This window comes from Oryx dammah, unplaced genomic scaffold (assembly GCF_014754425.2).
Source record: "Oryx dammah isolate SB20612 unplaced genomic scaffold, SCBI_Odam_1.1 HiC_scaffold_26, whole genome shotgun sequence".
Lineage (NCBI taxonomy): Eukaryota > Metazoa > Chordata > Mammalia > Artiodactyla > Bovidae > Oryx > Oryx dammah.
The window spans coordinates 28649677-28664481 of NW_024070210.1; the positions used below are offsets into that span (position 1 = coordinate 28649677).

At 42.5% G+C, this 14805-nt stretch overlaps 1 protein-coding gene across 1 annotated transcript in view; it reads right to left on the reverse strand.

Moving 5' to 3' along the window:
* Positions 1-14805, reverse strand: part of SYT16 (synaptotagmin 16) — a 163034-nt gene that overhangs the window by 20769 nt on the left and 127460 nt on the right. The window contains exons 5-7 of the mRNA XM_040227593.1: positions 12425-12681; positions 5951-6391; positions 2174-2363 (exon numbers count right to left, since the gene is read on the reverse strand). Coding sequence (XP_040083527.1) covers positions 2174-2363; positions 5951-6391; positions 12425-12681 — 888 coding nt within the window. The remainder of the gene's footprint in view (positions 1-2173; positions 2364-5950; positions 6392-12424; positions 12682-14805) is intronic.

The window sequence follows — 14805 nt, forward strand, 5'->3', positions numbered from 1 at the left end:
AACAGAAAACTTTTGTCTTCACCGTTGGGTTTCTGTTTTAATTAATAGCATCACAGCAACATTGTCTTCTATTACTTTGGTCGCAAAGATACAGCATGTCAGTTACATTTTCAGTTACACTGCATCACTATTTTATGTAAAACCATGTAGTAAATGCCAATCTGACTTAAACTTCTGGAAGGAAATCAATTTCAAAATGAGGACTTGACTTGTTTTCCTACTCAGTTTTAAATATTTGTTATAATAGTTTCCTTTTTGGCATATTTTCCTTTATAAAGAAATGTGGAAAGATACCTTAGCACCATTCTCAAAGCACAGTTTTACATGTAATATCCCTACCTGAAAAGTATATATTATTATGAACCCATTTTACAAATAAGAAAACAGAGTCAAAAAATTCAGTAACTCACAGCTAGCAAGTGGCAAAAACCTTAGTTTAGCATCCTCGAGTTGATACTTTCTTAGCCACCATACTGTCCTTCTCCCCTGTATTGCCTGGAACCTCTCAGCATGCAAATTAAAGCCTCCCAACATGCATTGGAATAGACATGATTGTGTGGTCCACCTCCCCCATCATTCTCAGCAGCTGCACCATCTTCTTCCCCCCAAATTGTTCAGATCTCACCAAATCTCAGAAAACAGGAAAAGAGACCAGCAAAAGTTCTACAGGGAAAGCAGTAGATCCAGATCTTTAGTAAACCCAGAGCTATTTTTTTAAAAGCTATATCTAGAAAGGATAGTCTATCCATACAATTAATAATCAATATGTACTATGGATTTTAGATAGCTCTTATGTGGTTCTGAGCCTTGATACAGAATATAGTTTATGCCCCTGGTCTCTTCTGTTATCCAGACTGCTGCACTTTCCTTACTAACTTGCTCTAATGACTTTAATACAGACTGACTAACAAGATATTATGGAATGGAGACATTGTGGGTGGTGGCACAGTCAGAGACTAAAAGGAGTGAGAGTCCAGATCTGATTGTAGGAGCTGATCTTTTTCCACCAGCGTGGCTGGTGCTGACAGGTGAGGCCAGAGTCCATTGGCTCTTGCAGCCTATCACGTTGTTACTGACCTGGTACTTATTTCAGAAAAAGATTTGGCAGCCTGTGGGGAACAGGCTTACTCACACTCTACCCTACCCCCATCTATTTTACCTTCTTGGACTCAAAAGGCTGGAATTTCAACATTTCCCAGACTCAGCATCTCCCAGACTCTCTTGCAGCTAGAATTCTAGATATATATTAGATTCCTCTAATTAGATGTGCTTGCATGAGATCCAGCAGACAGAAGTGAGGCAGAAACCATCTTCCCTCCCTTTCTTAAGCTGTTTCTAACGAGCAAGATCATTAAATGTGAGCTGATTTTTTAGTAGCATTATTCCAAGGTTCAATTTCTAGTTTCTTGGGTACTGAGAGGCAGTTTGGGCAGTTGGCAGCAGCAACACTTTTATTCTGGCTTCCTGAGCCCTGGACAGCCACTATGGGGTATGTTTTGAGTTGCTCTTTCCAGGGGTAATCTCAGAAGGTTCCCTGGTGAGTCAGGCCTGGGTTGCCCATGTCTTCTTACTCCACCTCCTCTGCCATCAACAACATAACCACTCACATTTCTTGCATGCTCACTATGTGTCAGGCACTATGCTAAGTGTTCTACATAAATCATTTTATTTAAGCCCCAAAACAACACACAAGGAAGGTGCTCTTACTATTCCTTTGTTCCAGATGAGTTTGCTGAGGTTCAGAAAGAGAGGTAAAATGTATAGGATCAGAGCAAAACTCACATAAATGAGCAGAGCTATAGTTAGATCCCAAGTCTTCCTGGCTCCAAAGACTGAACTCTGCCTCTTTAAAGTATTTGAGGGCCTGGACCTATTAGCAGATTTTAATTGTTCATACATGTTATACTGCTGAAAAGACATCATTCTTTTCTCTTTAATACACTCACAGAGACCAGCCTGTTTTGTATCAAGATTCATCCAGGTATCAGCGAAGCCTTCAATCTAATTAAATAGAAAAGTATTTGAAAAATCCAGAGGTATCATTTGGTAAAAATTGTCTAAATCACACCAAGATCATTTTTATTTTACAAGTTACAGAATTGAGATGGAAGCAGACACAACCTTTTGCCTGCCTCTGGGAGGACCAGAGCTGGGGGTGTAGGCATGAACTTACCAGGTGCTCTGTTCACAGCGAGGTTTCGGAAATGGCTGCCTTTGATCATCTCCACGGATAATCGCCCCGTTGTGGCATTGTATGACAGCCCCACCAACAGTTCTGGCGCCCCTCCATGCGACAGCGACTGCGTGGATGAAGCACTATCACTGTGAGACACTGCAGATGGGCTGAGCGGAGACTCTCCACTCTGGAGGGGAAGAACAACAAAGGATCCATTGGCCCCGGCTGTGCGCCTCTCCCATACAGAAAGCTGATATGTTTGGCGAAATTGTGGCCCCAATCTCCACTGCTGCCAAAGATTACTAAGGGCGCACTCGGTGTGAATGATAATAGGGCCTGGAGAGCGCAGTCCTGGATGGGATCCCCTGCGTTATTAGCTGACATATTTGTTTCAAGCGCTGTCTCCATTCACCCTTTCCTCTCTAAAGACAAAATGGACAAAGATGTTATTACTAGTGTAAATCAAACCCAGAAAGATACATGGAGAGCTAAGAAGACATTTACTATAGACCCAAATTCCCTCCTGTGCAATTTGTGCTTAAATGTTTCACGTCCACCCCAGGCATGAGTTCAGCTTCTGTTTTCTGCAGCTTCTTGAGGAATGCAGCAATATAGGAGGCATTTTGCCTTCACCAGAAAAGAAATGACCACTGGCTGCCTACCACCCCATAGAACATTTGGCCCCCAGTTCTGCTTCTTAAGGTTGTCAGGAATACAGTAGATGCTATATTTTTTTTTCTTTCTAAGGAAATGAATTCTATTGAACATGAGCACTTTTACAACTGCTTAGTAAGGAAGTTGACACAAGGACTGTGTGTCTTAGAAACCTTAGGCACCAGCAGAGCCCACACTTTCTGTCATATATTTGTGCATTGCTTGTCCAAAGCATCTGCCCCTGTGCACCAGACATGCTGGGAAGAGAAGAACAAAGAAGATCAGGACACTGACTCTCACCCAAGAAGCAGCAGTGGGAACGGGCTCTGTGGGCCGGCAAGCCAGCCTCCTAGAGCCACCACCTCCTTCATCAGAAACATGTGCATCAAACTCTGTGACAAGTTAGAGGGGTGGAACATACGTATACCTATGGTGGATTCATGTTGATGTATGGTGGAAATCAACAGGACATTGTAAAGTAACTATCCTCCAATTAAAAATAAATTTTAGAAAAAGAAACATGTGCATTGGACTCTGCTCAAATCTTTCTTCTCAACATCTGAAATCATTTGCTAAAATTTATCACCAGGAACCTCGATAAATAAATGCATTGAAAGAAATCAAATATTTCTTAACATCTTAGGAAACTACCCTGCTTACAAAGCCATGGCATCCCTATAGAGCCCACAGAGGTTTTCACAGAACATAATTTATAAACTCGGAGAAGGAAATAACAACCCACTCCAGTATTCTTGCCATGACAGAGGAGCCTGTTGGGCTACGGTCAAAGGGTTGCAAAGAGTCAGACACTTCTGAAGCAATTTAGCACACACAATTTATAAACTACAGGGCAAGGTGGTTTTAAGAGATGCCTTATAGCCCCTGCTGTCTGGATAATGATAATCCCACAAGGAAATAGTTGCTTAGTTTGGGGTGAGGGCCACCCCATCCCCTGGGCTTGTGCAGAAGTGTCCACTGTGAGACCTGTCACTGCACAGCTTGCCTTTCCCCTCAAATCCTCAGCCTTATATTATAAACCCCTCAGTCTGTCACAGTGCATTGTCCAGTGTATAGCTGATAATCCCACTCAACAAATAACAGGTAAATGGGAGGACTTTTACTTCAAGGTTCTTTCACACAGCTCATTTCCCCTGCTCAGCTCTGTGCCCCCAGCACAAAGCCCAGGATCCGACACAGAGTTACAGGGGTGGGAGCAGCCCTGTCTCCATGCTTTATGATGCAGGACTCCTCTGAACTCCCAAGACTTCTGTTCCTCAGGATTTAAGACACACTCTACTCTGAGCTTAGGGGAAAAAGAAGGATTTGAACAGAGACAAGAGAGGGAAGCCTGATGTGCTGCAGTTCATGAGGTCTCAGAGAGTCAGGCATGACTTAGTGACTGAACCAAAACAATAAAGATATGATCTAGTTTATGTCTCAAAGGCTCCTTCTGGTCCCCAAGCTGGAAGTAGTTTATAGGGGTCAAAGGTGGAAGCTGGGAGATGACTAGGAGGCCATTTCAATAATCCAGCAGAGAGTCAGGCTCTGGTTGGATTTTTGATTAAAAAAAAAAAAAATCCAGTAGGATTTCAGATGGAGAGAAGTTACAAATGACTTCTAAGATTTTTGACCTGAATGCAAAGCATGAGATTGTCTTTAGCCAAGATGGGAAGACTGCAGGTAAAATAGATTTGTTGCTATTTAGTCGCTAAGTCTGGTCTGACTCTTGCTACCCTATGGACTGCAGCCTACCGGATCCTCTGTCCCTGGGATTTCCCAAGCAAGAATACTGGGGTGGGTTTCCATTTCCTCCTCCAGGGGATCGTTCAAACCCACATCTCCTGCATTGACAGGCGGATTCTTTGCTACTGACAAACCAGGGAAGCCCAAAATAGATTTTGTGAGGCAAAAATCAGGATTTTGAGTCTAAACATATGAATTTTGAGACATCTATTAAAAATGTAAGTGACTGGATCCCCCATCAGCACAGTCTGAACTCTCTGGCTCCTTTCTTCTTCCTCAGACAAGTCAAGCCCCTTCCCACCTGCTGGTGTCTACATAAGCCAGCCCCTCTGTCTGGAGACCCTGTCTGCATGGCACCTAGGCTGGCTCCTTTGGTTCCTTGTTTTCTGTGTCACACCACCACCTGAAAGATAATTTTTTTGACCCTTCAGAATAAAATGCAGCCTCTGTCACTCTCTACCCCGGCTGTCTATTGTTGCCCTCCTCCACCAGATTGTAAGGCATCACCTGTTTTGTTCACCTTGCAAGGGCATTCCCCATTTCATTCCTTCCTCTGCCTATGTGGCATCTGACATATAGTAGGTACTCATGAACATTTTGGAATGAATGACTGATTGGCCCAATAGCCCAAGATAACTACGTGATCTTTTATGTGATTTTTAGCAGGAGAGCCTCACACTGGGTGATATATATATATATATATATATATATATATATATATATATATATCCCACAGGAAGAGAGAGTTACTTGTTTGTAGATATAAAGGCTGTGCCGTCTTATTTTGAAACCCAGGGACATAGCAAATGGGCATGTGGAAAAAGCCCAGTCATATAAATGGAAGGTCTTAGAAGTGGCTGGAGTTCAGGACTACTCTACAGCCTACTCAGGCGCACGTGTTAAGAACCTCATTTTGAAAGCCCCATCTCTGAGATGCATCATGAGATGTATCTCATACATCTCTGAGATGTACACTGGGGTCAGGGCAGGGGGATAGGTGGTAGAACCACTTATCAGCTAATGAGAAGGCCAAGAAATCTCTCGCAGTTTCCCTGTGTCCTCCTTTACTCTGCTGCTGTCATGTCCAAAAACGGATAGGGATACATCCATCAACCAAAATGGATAGGGATACATCCATCATCCATAGGGATACATCCATCATCCATAGGGATACAGGGGCTATGGGCACACACACACAAAAATAAAAACCCCCTTGTACCATGAAGTGCAAAGCATGGCTCACAAGGATGAGAAAGGCAAAACGGAAATTAAATTAAGGGTGTCTGACTTCACAGGCTGAATATACTACATTACGGGCTGACAATTTCAGATCCTCCAACATAGCACGTCATTAGCAGCACCATTTAACATACTCACACTGATATTACTTCTTGGCTCCAGAACAAGAGTCACTTTCATTTCCCCATCTTGGTACAGGTGGCTGAGATAGAAGAGCCTCTCACCCATCATTCTCTCCCGGGTCATCTTGAGGGCAGCGTACAGGCGGAAGCGGACCGCACAGGCAGCCACATCTCTGGGCTCCAGCTTGGCGAAGGTGACCTTCTCCTTGAAGATGGGGTTGGACCCTCTCTGTACGCTGGTCCTGCCCCTCTGTTTCTTACTGGGCAGCAGCACAACGTGCACTTGCCAGGAGTTGACGCCACTTCGGTCCTTATCCGGGAGGCCCTGTGCTCTGACAATGGTCACAGTGAGCTTCTGGCTGGCAGCTCTATATTCAAAGATGACATCCAGGTCACCACATTTTGAGATGGGCTCTGGGACCCCAGGTGGCACCTGAAAATTGGTCCCGTCCTGTTCCTGCTGTAGACAGAGGGAAAGATTAGGAATGGAACAACGCCTAATACATCTTGGAAAGATGGTGCCCCTCTATGCTTCTTCAGAACCTCACACTTTTGGACTGGTAGCTTATAACCTCACACATTAGAAAGGTCTGTTTCCTGGTCTCTCCATCGGACTGGGAGTTCCTTGAGGGTACAGCACCAGACATATGGTGAACCTTCAAAGCATATGAATACTTTTGGAATGAATGAACAAAGCTTTTACAATTTGCAAAGTGCTATCATTGAAACCAACTGAAATACTAAGTCTAAAATTAGTTAATTATGCAACTGCCAAAAGCTAACTTTTCCTTAAGTTCCCAGGAGAAATGACTCTGCCTGGGCCTGTGCTCTCTGAGCCAGGAAGCCCTGCAGAGAAGGATCCTGGTGCAGGTCATGGACAGGTGAGCCTTTAATAGATTGTCTATGTACATGGTGGAAAAAGTTTAGGATAGAGCTTCTCAAACATTCTAGTGGACTTGAATCATCTGGGAATTCTGATTCAGTAGGACCAGGAGTCAGGTCTGAAATTCTGCATTTCTCAGGCCACAAGGAAGTCTCAGCTAGCCTCCAGTCACTCTTGGAGTAGGAAGGGTTTAGGAGGGCATCCCCTGCAGCCATTTAGCAAATACAACACTGGGCTTGGGGACAGAACACCTGAGACTTGCTTCTCCAAATTAAAATTCAACATTGACTAGATTTTTGGCCCTGGCCAAAAGGGTCATGCTCTCTGTACTTCAGCTGAAAAATGAGCATTAAGGTGCCTGCTTGATAAAGTGTCATTGTGAGGTTTTAATGTGCCAAATCGCTTCAGTCATGTTTGACTCTGTATGACCCTATGGACTGTAGCCTGCCAGGCTCTTCTGTCCATGGGGTTTTTCAGGCAATACTGGAGTGGGTTGCCATGTCCTCCTTCCATGGGTTTTTGAACCCATTCTCTTATGTCTCCTACACTGGCAGGCCGGTCTTTGCCACTAGCATCACCTGGGGAGCTGTGGGAAAATGCTTGGCTCAGACAAGCCTCCATAGATATCTATTCTCATCACTGATCTAATGCTTATTTCCAATCATGGGCCCTTGTTATGAAATATCATTTTTAGACAGAAGTTCACCTCAGCCAGTCAGATCCAATGACCTCACTGAGAAAACTGAGCTGAATCACATTTGCTATAACGAACCACCCTCGAACAAACTATTACTAATGTCAACATAATTTGATTTTTTCCTCTGAAGGCATGCCTCTTACTCATGACTAAATTTTGGTCTGATTCTCACTGTAAATAAGAATCAGTTCTTCTTTATGTACTAGAGTATCAACTGTGCTAAGAACTCTTTTATTTTTAGATCAATATGTACACACTGCTTTTTAAAATGGGTAACAATCAGGGTCCTGCTGTATAGCACAGGGAACTCTGCTCATGTTATACAGCAGCCTGAAAGGGAGGGAGGTTTGGGGGAGAAAAGATACATATATATGTGTGGCTGGGTCACTTTGCTGTATACCTGAAACTATTACATTTTTAATTGGCTATACGCCAATATAAAATAAAAAGTTTAAAAAGCAAAGAACTCTTTATTTTTAAAAATATGATAATAGACCTCAAAAATGCATGTTCATCAACAAAACTCACCCACAGAATTCAGGTGAAAGCGCATGGTTCTCTGGAATGAGATATTGTTAGGAATCCCAAGTCTACCACATACTACCTCTAGGACGCTGGGCAGTTATTTAATCCTTCCCTCCCTAAAATGGAGATGATACCTACTTTACAGGGTTGCTGTGAAAATTAAAGCACTTGACACCTATTAGATGTCTAATAATTGCCCTCTCTTTAAGATTCACATTAGTCTACCAAGAAAACTTGGGCTCCTTGTTTAAGGGAAAATTTAGGCTTCTTAAATTTTTTTTCTGAGCATGCATTCATGTGTGAGTGTTTCTATTCAGAGGTACTTAGTTTCAAGTGATAAAAAGTGGTTGCTATAGAGACTTTTGAATACAACTGACTAGTGTAGATATAATATTAGAAGCAAGTCTCCAAGGAGTTATGCCAACTCAAAAATCAAGTCACAGTCTTCTGTTAAAACTCCCATCTATTTTAACTTACCCTTGATCATCTCTACATTGCTTGCTGGACCATAAGGAATAACAGTTAACACTCACTAAAGCCCTTCCTTATACCAGGTAGCACACTAAACCCTTTATGGACACAAAGCCCATTCTTATGCACTTCAGACCTTCTTGGCCTCTTGTTCCTTCTTCCCCTACAGGCTGGGCTCTAAGGAGCTTCTGTCTGGCACAAGCCAACAAAATCTTTCCTCCCTCCCACACAAGGTAGCTCTCAACTCTCACCAAAGGCCTATCCGCTGATGTCAAGGCTTGGAAATTTACAGAATACTTCTTGTCACCCATCAACATAAAGTCCAGAGTATGTGAGGGGTTCATGCCCCCCATGCAGTAAATTTTTCACCCCTTGGACAGATGTCCTAGTTCTAATTTCTATAGTTTCTTATAGTATAGTTGCACAAGATCAAGTCAGGAGTCACACTTAGTGGTAGACAACTGGATTATATACTCTCATACTGGCTCTCCCTTCCCTGTATCACTTCCCTTGCCCCTCACTCTTGATTCCTGGGACTGCATGTCCTAACAGTAAGCTGTACTTTTGGGAAATCCAGCTAAGAAGCATTATCTTTCTAGATATGCATATTAACTTTTCATTAACCTAATAAGATAGGTTTCCAATATCCTCATTTTGGGGCAGAGTGGAACAAAGGCTTAGAATGCCTAAATAACTCATTCTTTGCCCCCCCAAATCATATGCCCAGCCAGAACTACCCAAGATTTGCCAGTATTAATGCTCAAAGTCCCAAATCTCATGTGAAACAATGGTATCTACCTTCCTCCCCCACAAACCTGTCACCTTAACTACTTACATGCATAGTAAGTGTGTGAGATGAAGAGGAAATAAGATAGGAGATGGGAGGTGGAAACACACACTACTTTGAATTTCACATCCTTTTATGCTTCTGCTCTTGATATTAGCTAACAGTTCCTAGCTTTGTCATCAATGTCAATGCCAAGGTAAAAATATCTAGTTAATGAGCATTTCCCCACTTATCTACCAGGCTCTGCATTCAGATAAATGTTCACTCCATCTGCAGCTTTGTGCTGAGGTCCTGGGGAAGGGTCTGAAATAACTGTCCTGAGTATCTTGAATCAGACACAGCTCCAGGCAACAGCCAGACTCTGGATGGGGACAATCCAAGCTATGGCTCATAAAAACTGGGCTTCGTGGTCCCTTCCTGGGTTGATCTGAGACCAAGATTTGTGAAGGCTGATATTTTCATAGCAATTAATTATTTCAGCATACTCTACCTATCACCAGGCAACTAAAGGCACTCCTCAGGTGGGTACTGTTAATACAGCTAATCCATCTGACCTTCCTGCAAGGTAAAAATCTCTTCATTTTATCCCCATTTGGCAGATTTTAATTAACTTCTCAAGGCCAATCAGTTAATCAGTGAAAAGCCGAGATGAAAAGTGGGACAGCCGCCTCCCTGTGTGCTCAAAATCGCCAACCACCCTCCTATCGTCGTCCTTGCCAAGCCTTGGGTCTGCAGGAAAAAGTCAATGGCCTTTTCCAGCAGAGAAGAGCAATGCTTGCAAAACCATCAGCCTAACAGGTAGGCACACTGCATGACCGGTTTCCTTCTGAGGCAAAATAAATGATCCCTTTGGCTCTCATATCCTGGGTTTTCCTTTAAGATGGGAACACTTGCACCACACTGGCAAAACCCATGAAGATTTAAAGATGTTTCTATCAAACTGAAAGCTTTTCTGTTTTAACAAGATACTGTTGATGTCATCTGTGTGGCCCAAAGTAAACAACCCCACAGCGTGTTCCTGATGCCAGATACACAGGGGAAGAGAGGCTTCTTAATACAGCTAAGAGGCAAATAAATCAATTCTTAAAAGGCGAGCTAAGCCTGCAAAGCAGGCATTTACAGGAACTGCCTCCACACTGCACCTGAGGTTCTACTGTAGGAGCACCAAATTACAGTTTTTGTCTCAAAATAGATAGGAGGTTGAATGGAGCACACAGAGATGTCTGGGTATTTTTGGAGTCTGAGAACATTTAGTGCCCTCAACACCCAGTCTTCTATTGAAGCTCCATGAGGCAGGCAAACGGGAGGTGTCCTGGAGAAAGTAATTCCAAGCCAGTGGTACGGTTATCAAGGGGACAGACTGTCAATAGGCAGGTAAACAGTTCTGTTTTGTTTATGTGGTGAGAGAGCCAAAAAGAATCATATTTTTAAATGTTGAATGTTAGTGTGTGGGATTTGATCTGATTCTTGGCAGTAAACCAGTAGGAAGCAGACTTTTTTTAAAACAAAATGTAAAAGATAGGTAGCTTTGACGGTCTCTACATGAAGGTTTTCTTTTAACCAGCAACAAACCATGTATCTGAGTTGCCATCCCTGGACTTCAGCAATAACTCTACACAGAGTACACATATCCCTGTATCATCTCCTTATGCTTTCTCTATGTGCTCCCGTACCTTAGCAGTCAGGCTTTGAAACAATTTTCTGTGATTTTTTTTTTTCTCCTCCTTGACGAGCATTTGGTGTGTATAACAGTCCAGGTTCTAATAAGAGATTCACCCTGTTTATTTTCTCAGGCTAACAAAATCCATCTACCCTTCTCCTTCTTCTGTTCACACAAAGTTTTATATAACTACATGAGTTATTTCATCAACATTAACTTCAAAGTAGGTATTAGACATATTAAATATTAGACTATTTAATATCTCTTAAAGTCATGCATGGAGAAGGCAATGGCACCCCACTCCAGTACTCTTGCCTGGAAAATCCCATGGATGGAGGAGCCTGGTGGGCTGCAGTCCATGAGGTCGCTAAGAGTCGGACACGACTGAGCGACTTCACTTTCACTTCTCACTTTCATGCATTGGAGAAGGAAATGGCAACCCACTCCAGTGTTCTCGCCTGGAGAATCCCAGGGACGGGGGAGCCTGGCGGGCTGCTGGAGTCGGGCACTACTGGAGCGACTTAGCAGCAGCAGCAAAGTCATGCAAGGAGATCAACCCAGTCAATCCTAAAGGAATCAACCCTGAATATTAAATAGAAGGACTGATGCTGAAGCTCCAATACTTTGGTCCTGATGCTAAGAGCTGACTCATGGAAAAGACTCGGATGCTGGCAAAGAATGAAGGCAAAAGGAGAAGAGGGCAGCAGAGGATGAGATGAGATGGTTAGACAGTATCAGTTACTCAATGAACATGAATCTAAGCAATCCTCCAGTCATACTTCTGGATGTTTAGGCACATTTGGGAGTAAGTTTCAACTGGAAAAGAAATTAGGCAATGTATGTTTTATCAGAGATTTATCCAAAAAGCAAAGTCAATGGACAGAGAGACATGACAGACTAATGCCATCTCTTAGAACTTCAGCTCAATTTGGACCTAATAAATAGGTTCATACTATACGATCTTCATCATAACACCTTGTATAATTTCATTTGCAGGGTCATTGTATTTTTTCATTTCATTCCCAAATAATTATCATATTCAAAAATTCATAACTTAAGATTTGGTATAAAGATATATATATATATACTCCATTTAATTGAAACTATGAAGGAAATAATCCAGCCTCCCTAAAGAACTAAAACCTCCTTTATATAAAAAAAGAAGCCTGATTGTTGCTGGGTTCAATCTGCCACCAATGCTTCTTTTTATTTTCCATTTTGATAGATTTTACTTATATATGATTTTTTTTAGTGGCACACATAGGAACTGGGACTTGGTCATCTGAATAAAAAATATATTTCCATTAAAGGCTGTTTAGGTGTTTGTTTTTCAAAGTAATGCTTCCTTTGGGGAAAAATTTTCTTCTTGAAGGGTGGGGAGAAAGGGAGGAAAAGAACAGGGAAGGGAAGGGTAACAACGAACTAGGGAGCTGACAATATTCAAGCAAGGAAAAACAAACAACTTGCCTCTGGACTCCACACAGAGGAGCTGTCAGTAGCATAGGAATCTTCAAATCCCCGGTTATTAAAAGCTGTCTCCATCTCCAGGCTGCCCTCTGTGGACTGCCGGCTGAGGCTGTGGACCACGCTGGTCTCTCCAGGAGATACACCATGGTGCCTGGTGTCCCCCAGCTCACAAGGGGACTGTGAATGGGCAGAGATGGAATCATCTTCACCATAAGACAGAGTCTCAGAATAAGTCAGTTGGCTGGCTCCATCCAAACCTAAATTTGCAAAAAGGAAATTCTTTCAAATGTACTGTTATGTTTCATCTTTTTATCTAGAGAAAATGGGCAATAGCCACTACCCCAATCAAGTTTGCTAAAACAAAACTCATTAAATAATATCTGCTGAAACACACTTTCATCTATATGGTGGATAAACTTGGCCCATAAAATCAAAATCCATTAGTTCATTATATACGATACAAGAAGACTGAATGTTTTATGATAATATGAGCATATTTAGGATGTACATTATGTTAGAAGGATAAAATAAGTCCAACTCTTCACAACTCCATGAACTATAACCCACTAGCCTCTTCTGTCCATGGAATTTTCCAGGCAAGAATCCTGGAGTGGGTTGTCATTTCCTTCTCCAGGGAATCTTCTGAACCCAGTGATCAAATCCACATCTCTTGTATCTCTTGCATTGGCAGGCAGATTCTTTACCACTAATACCACTAGTGCCACCTGGGAAGCCCCTGGAATCAGAGGACCTGGGTTTAAAATCCAAGTTCTGATTAAGAACTTGAACAATATTTGAATTGTCTTAACCTTTGTTTTCTTGTCTATGTGTGTTTGCTTATTCAGTCATGTTCGACTCTTTGTAACCCCATGGACTATAGCCCACCAGTCTCCTCTGTCCATGGCAAGAATTCTCCAGGCAAGAATACTGGCCATTTCATCCTCCAGGGGATCTTCCCACCCAGTGATTGAACCCAAGTCTCCTGAATCTCCTGCATTGCAAGCAGATTCTCTAACCACTGAGTCATTGGGAAAGGCCATCAGAAATTCACTGTGGACATGTGAAATAATATCTGCCTAGCAACCACCAGCCTTTCTATAAATATTAGCCTTACTTATCTGTCTGGCCTCATCCAACCCAGCAAAGCCCATTCAGTACTACCACCAAACTTGTAGACATCTATGGTCTCATAGGCCATGAAAACAGCAGCTGTATATTTTTGTTCACAGCAGTCTTCAAGCCCTCACTCCTCTCCTTTCCTTCTTGTCCATCCGTAGACCCGACAACTCCCAAATCTTCCCTGACTCATTTAGACTCAGAGTTTCTCAGCCTGTAGTGTCATTCTCTTCTCTCTCAGTACTCCCTTACCCTGTTCATCCCCTTCCTCTTCCTTGACAACCAAGTTACCCTCAGATAATAAGGAAAAACTGACAAGAGTCTTACTGTTCTTCCTAAGCAATAGCTTTCACCCTAAACTGCCTCCCACATCCAGAAAGTAGCCAAGGATGTCTTTTCTCTTTGGCCTCTACTCTTCTCCAATGTCCCCCACTCCCAGGATGATGGAAAATTAGAGATATAGACAGGATTCGTGAGGATGACAAACTCAGCTCTTATTTACACACTGTATGATAGCAGTTGTTCCCACCATTGCTCTTAAAATCTGAGCTAGAACATAAGGTCCTTGAAGCTGCTAAGCAACATACACATACTGCATAGTCTTGTCCATGAAAACAACAGTTGTGTATTTTTGTTCACAGCGGTCTTCAAGCCCTTCCTCCTCTCCTTTCCTCCTGTCCGTCCAAAGTCCCGACAACTACTGAATCTTCTCTGACTCCTTCAGACTCAAAGTGGGTTTTATTAAATCCCAAGTAGCTTTCAAGGCTATGCAGATAACAAATTCTTGAAACAGCCAGATGTGTAGCAATATGGAGCAGTGTGGACACTGGTTTAGCAGACAATATTTGACCCACCTACAATAAACACATAAACTTAAAAACACATCATCACCCTCTGCAGACCAGATACAAAAATCTTTGGGAAGACTTGGTTTTCAGGGCACGAATTCCAACCCCTCATTTGGAATTTTGCCAGATCATGGCAAGCCATTGAGAAGTTTTCCATCTGCCTTGTTTTTCTTAATAATTCACTTCAGGCCTCCTGGAAACACTCTCATAGGGTACCTAAAATCTTAACATTCATACTTTAGTTATTTGTCAAACACACATACACACACAAAGACCCAGAAAATGACAGAACAAGGGTTATTCCATTTGCAAAACCCTATAACACAAAGCGGAATTTTCTTCTCAGGCTCTAATTAGCCCATCCATTCCTCACATACACGAACACTAAAATGTCCTATTAAACAGTGGGTCATCCAT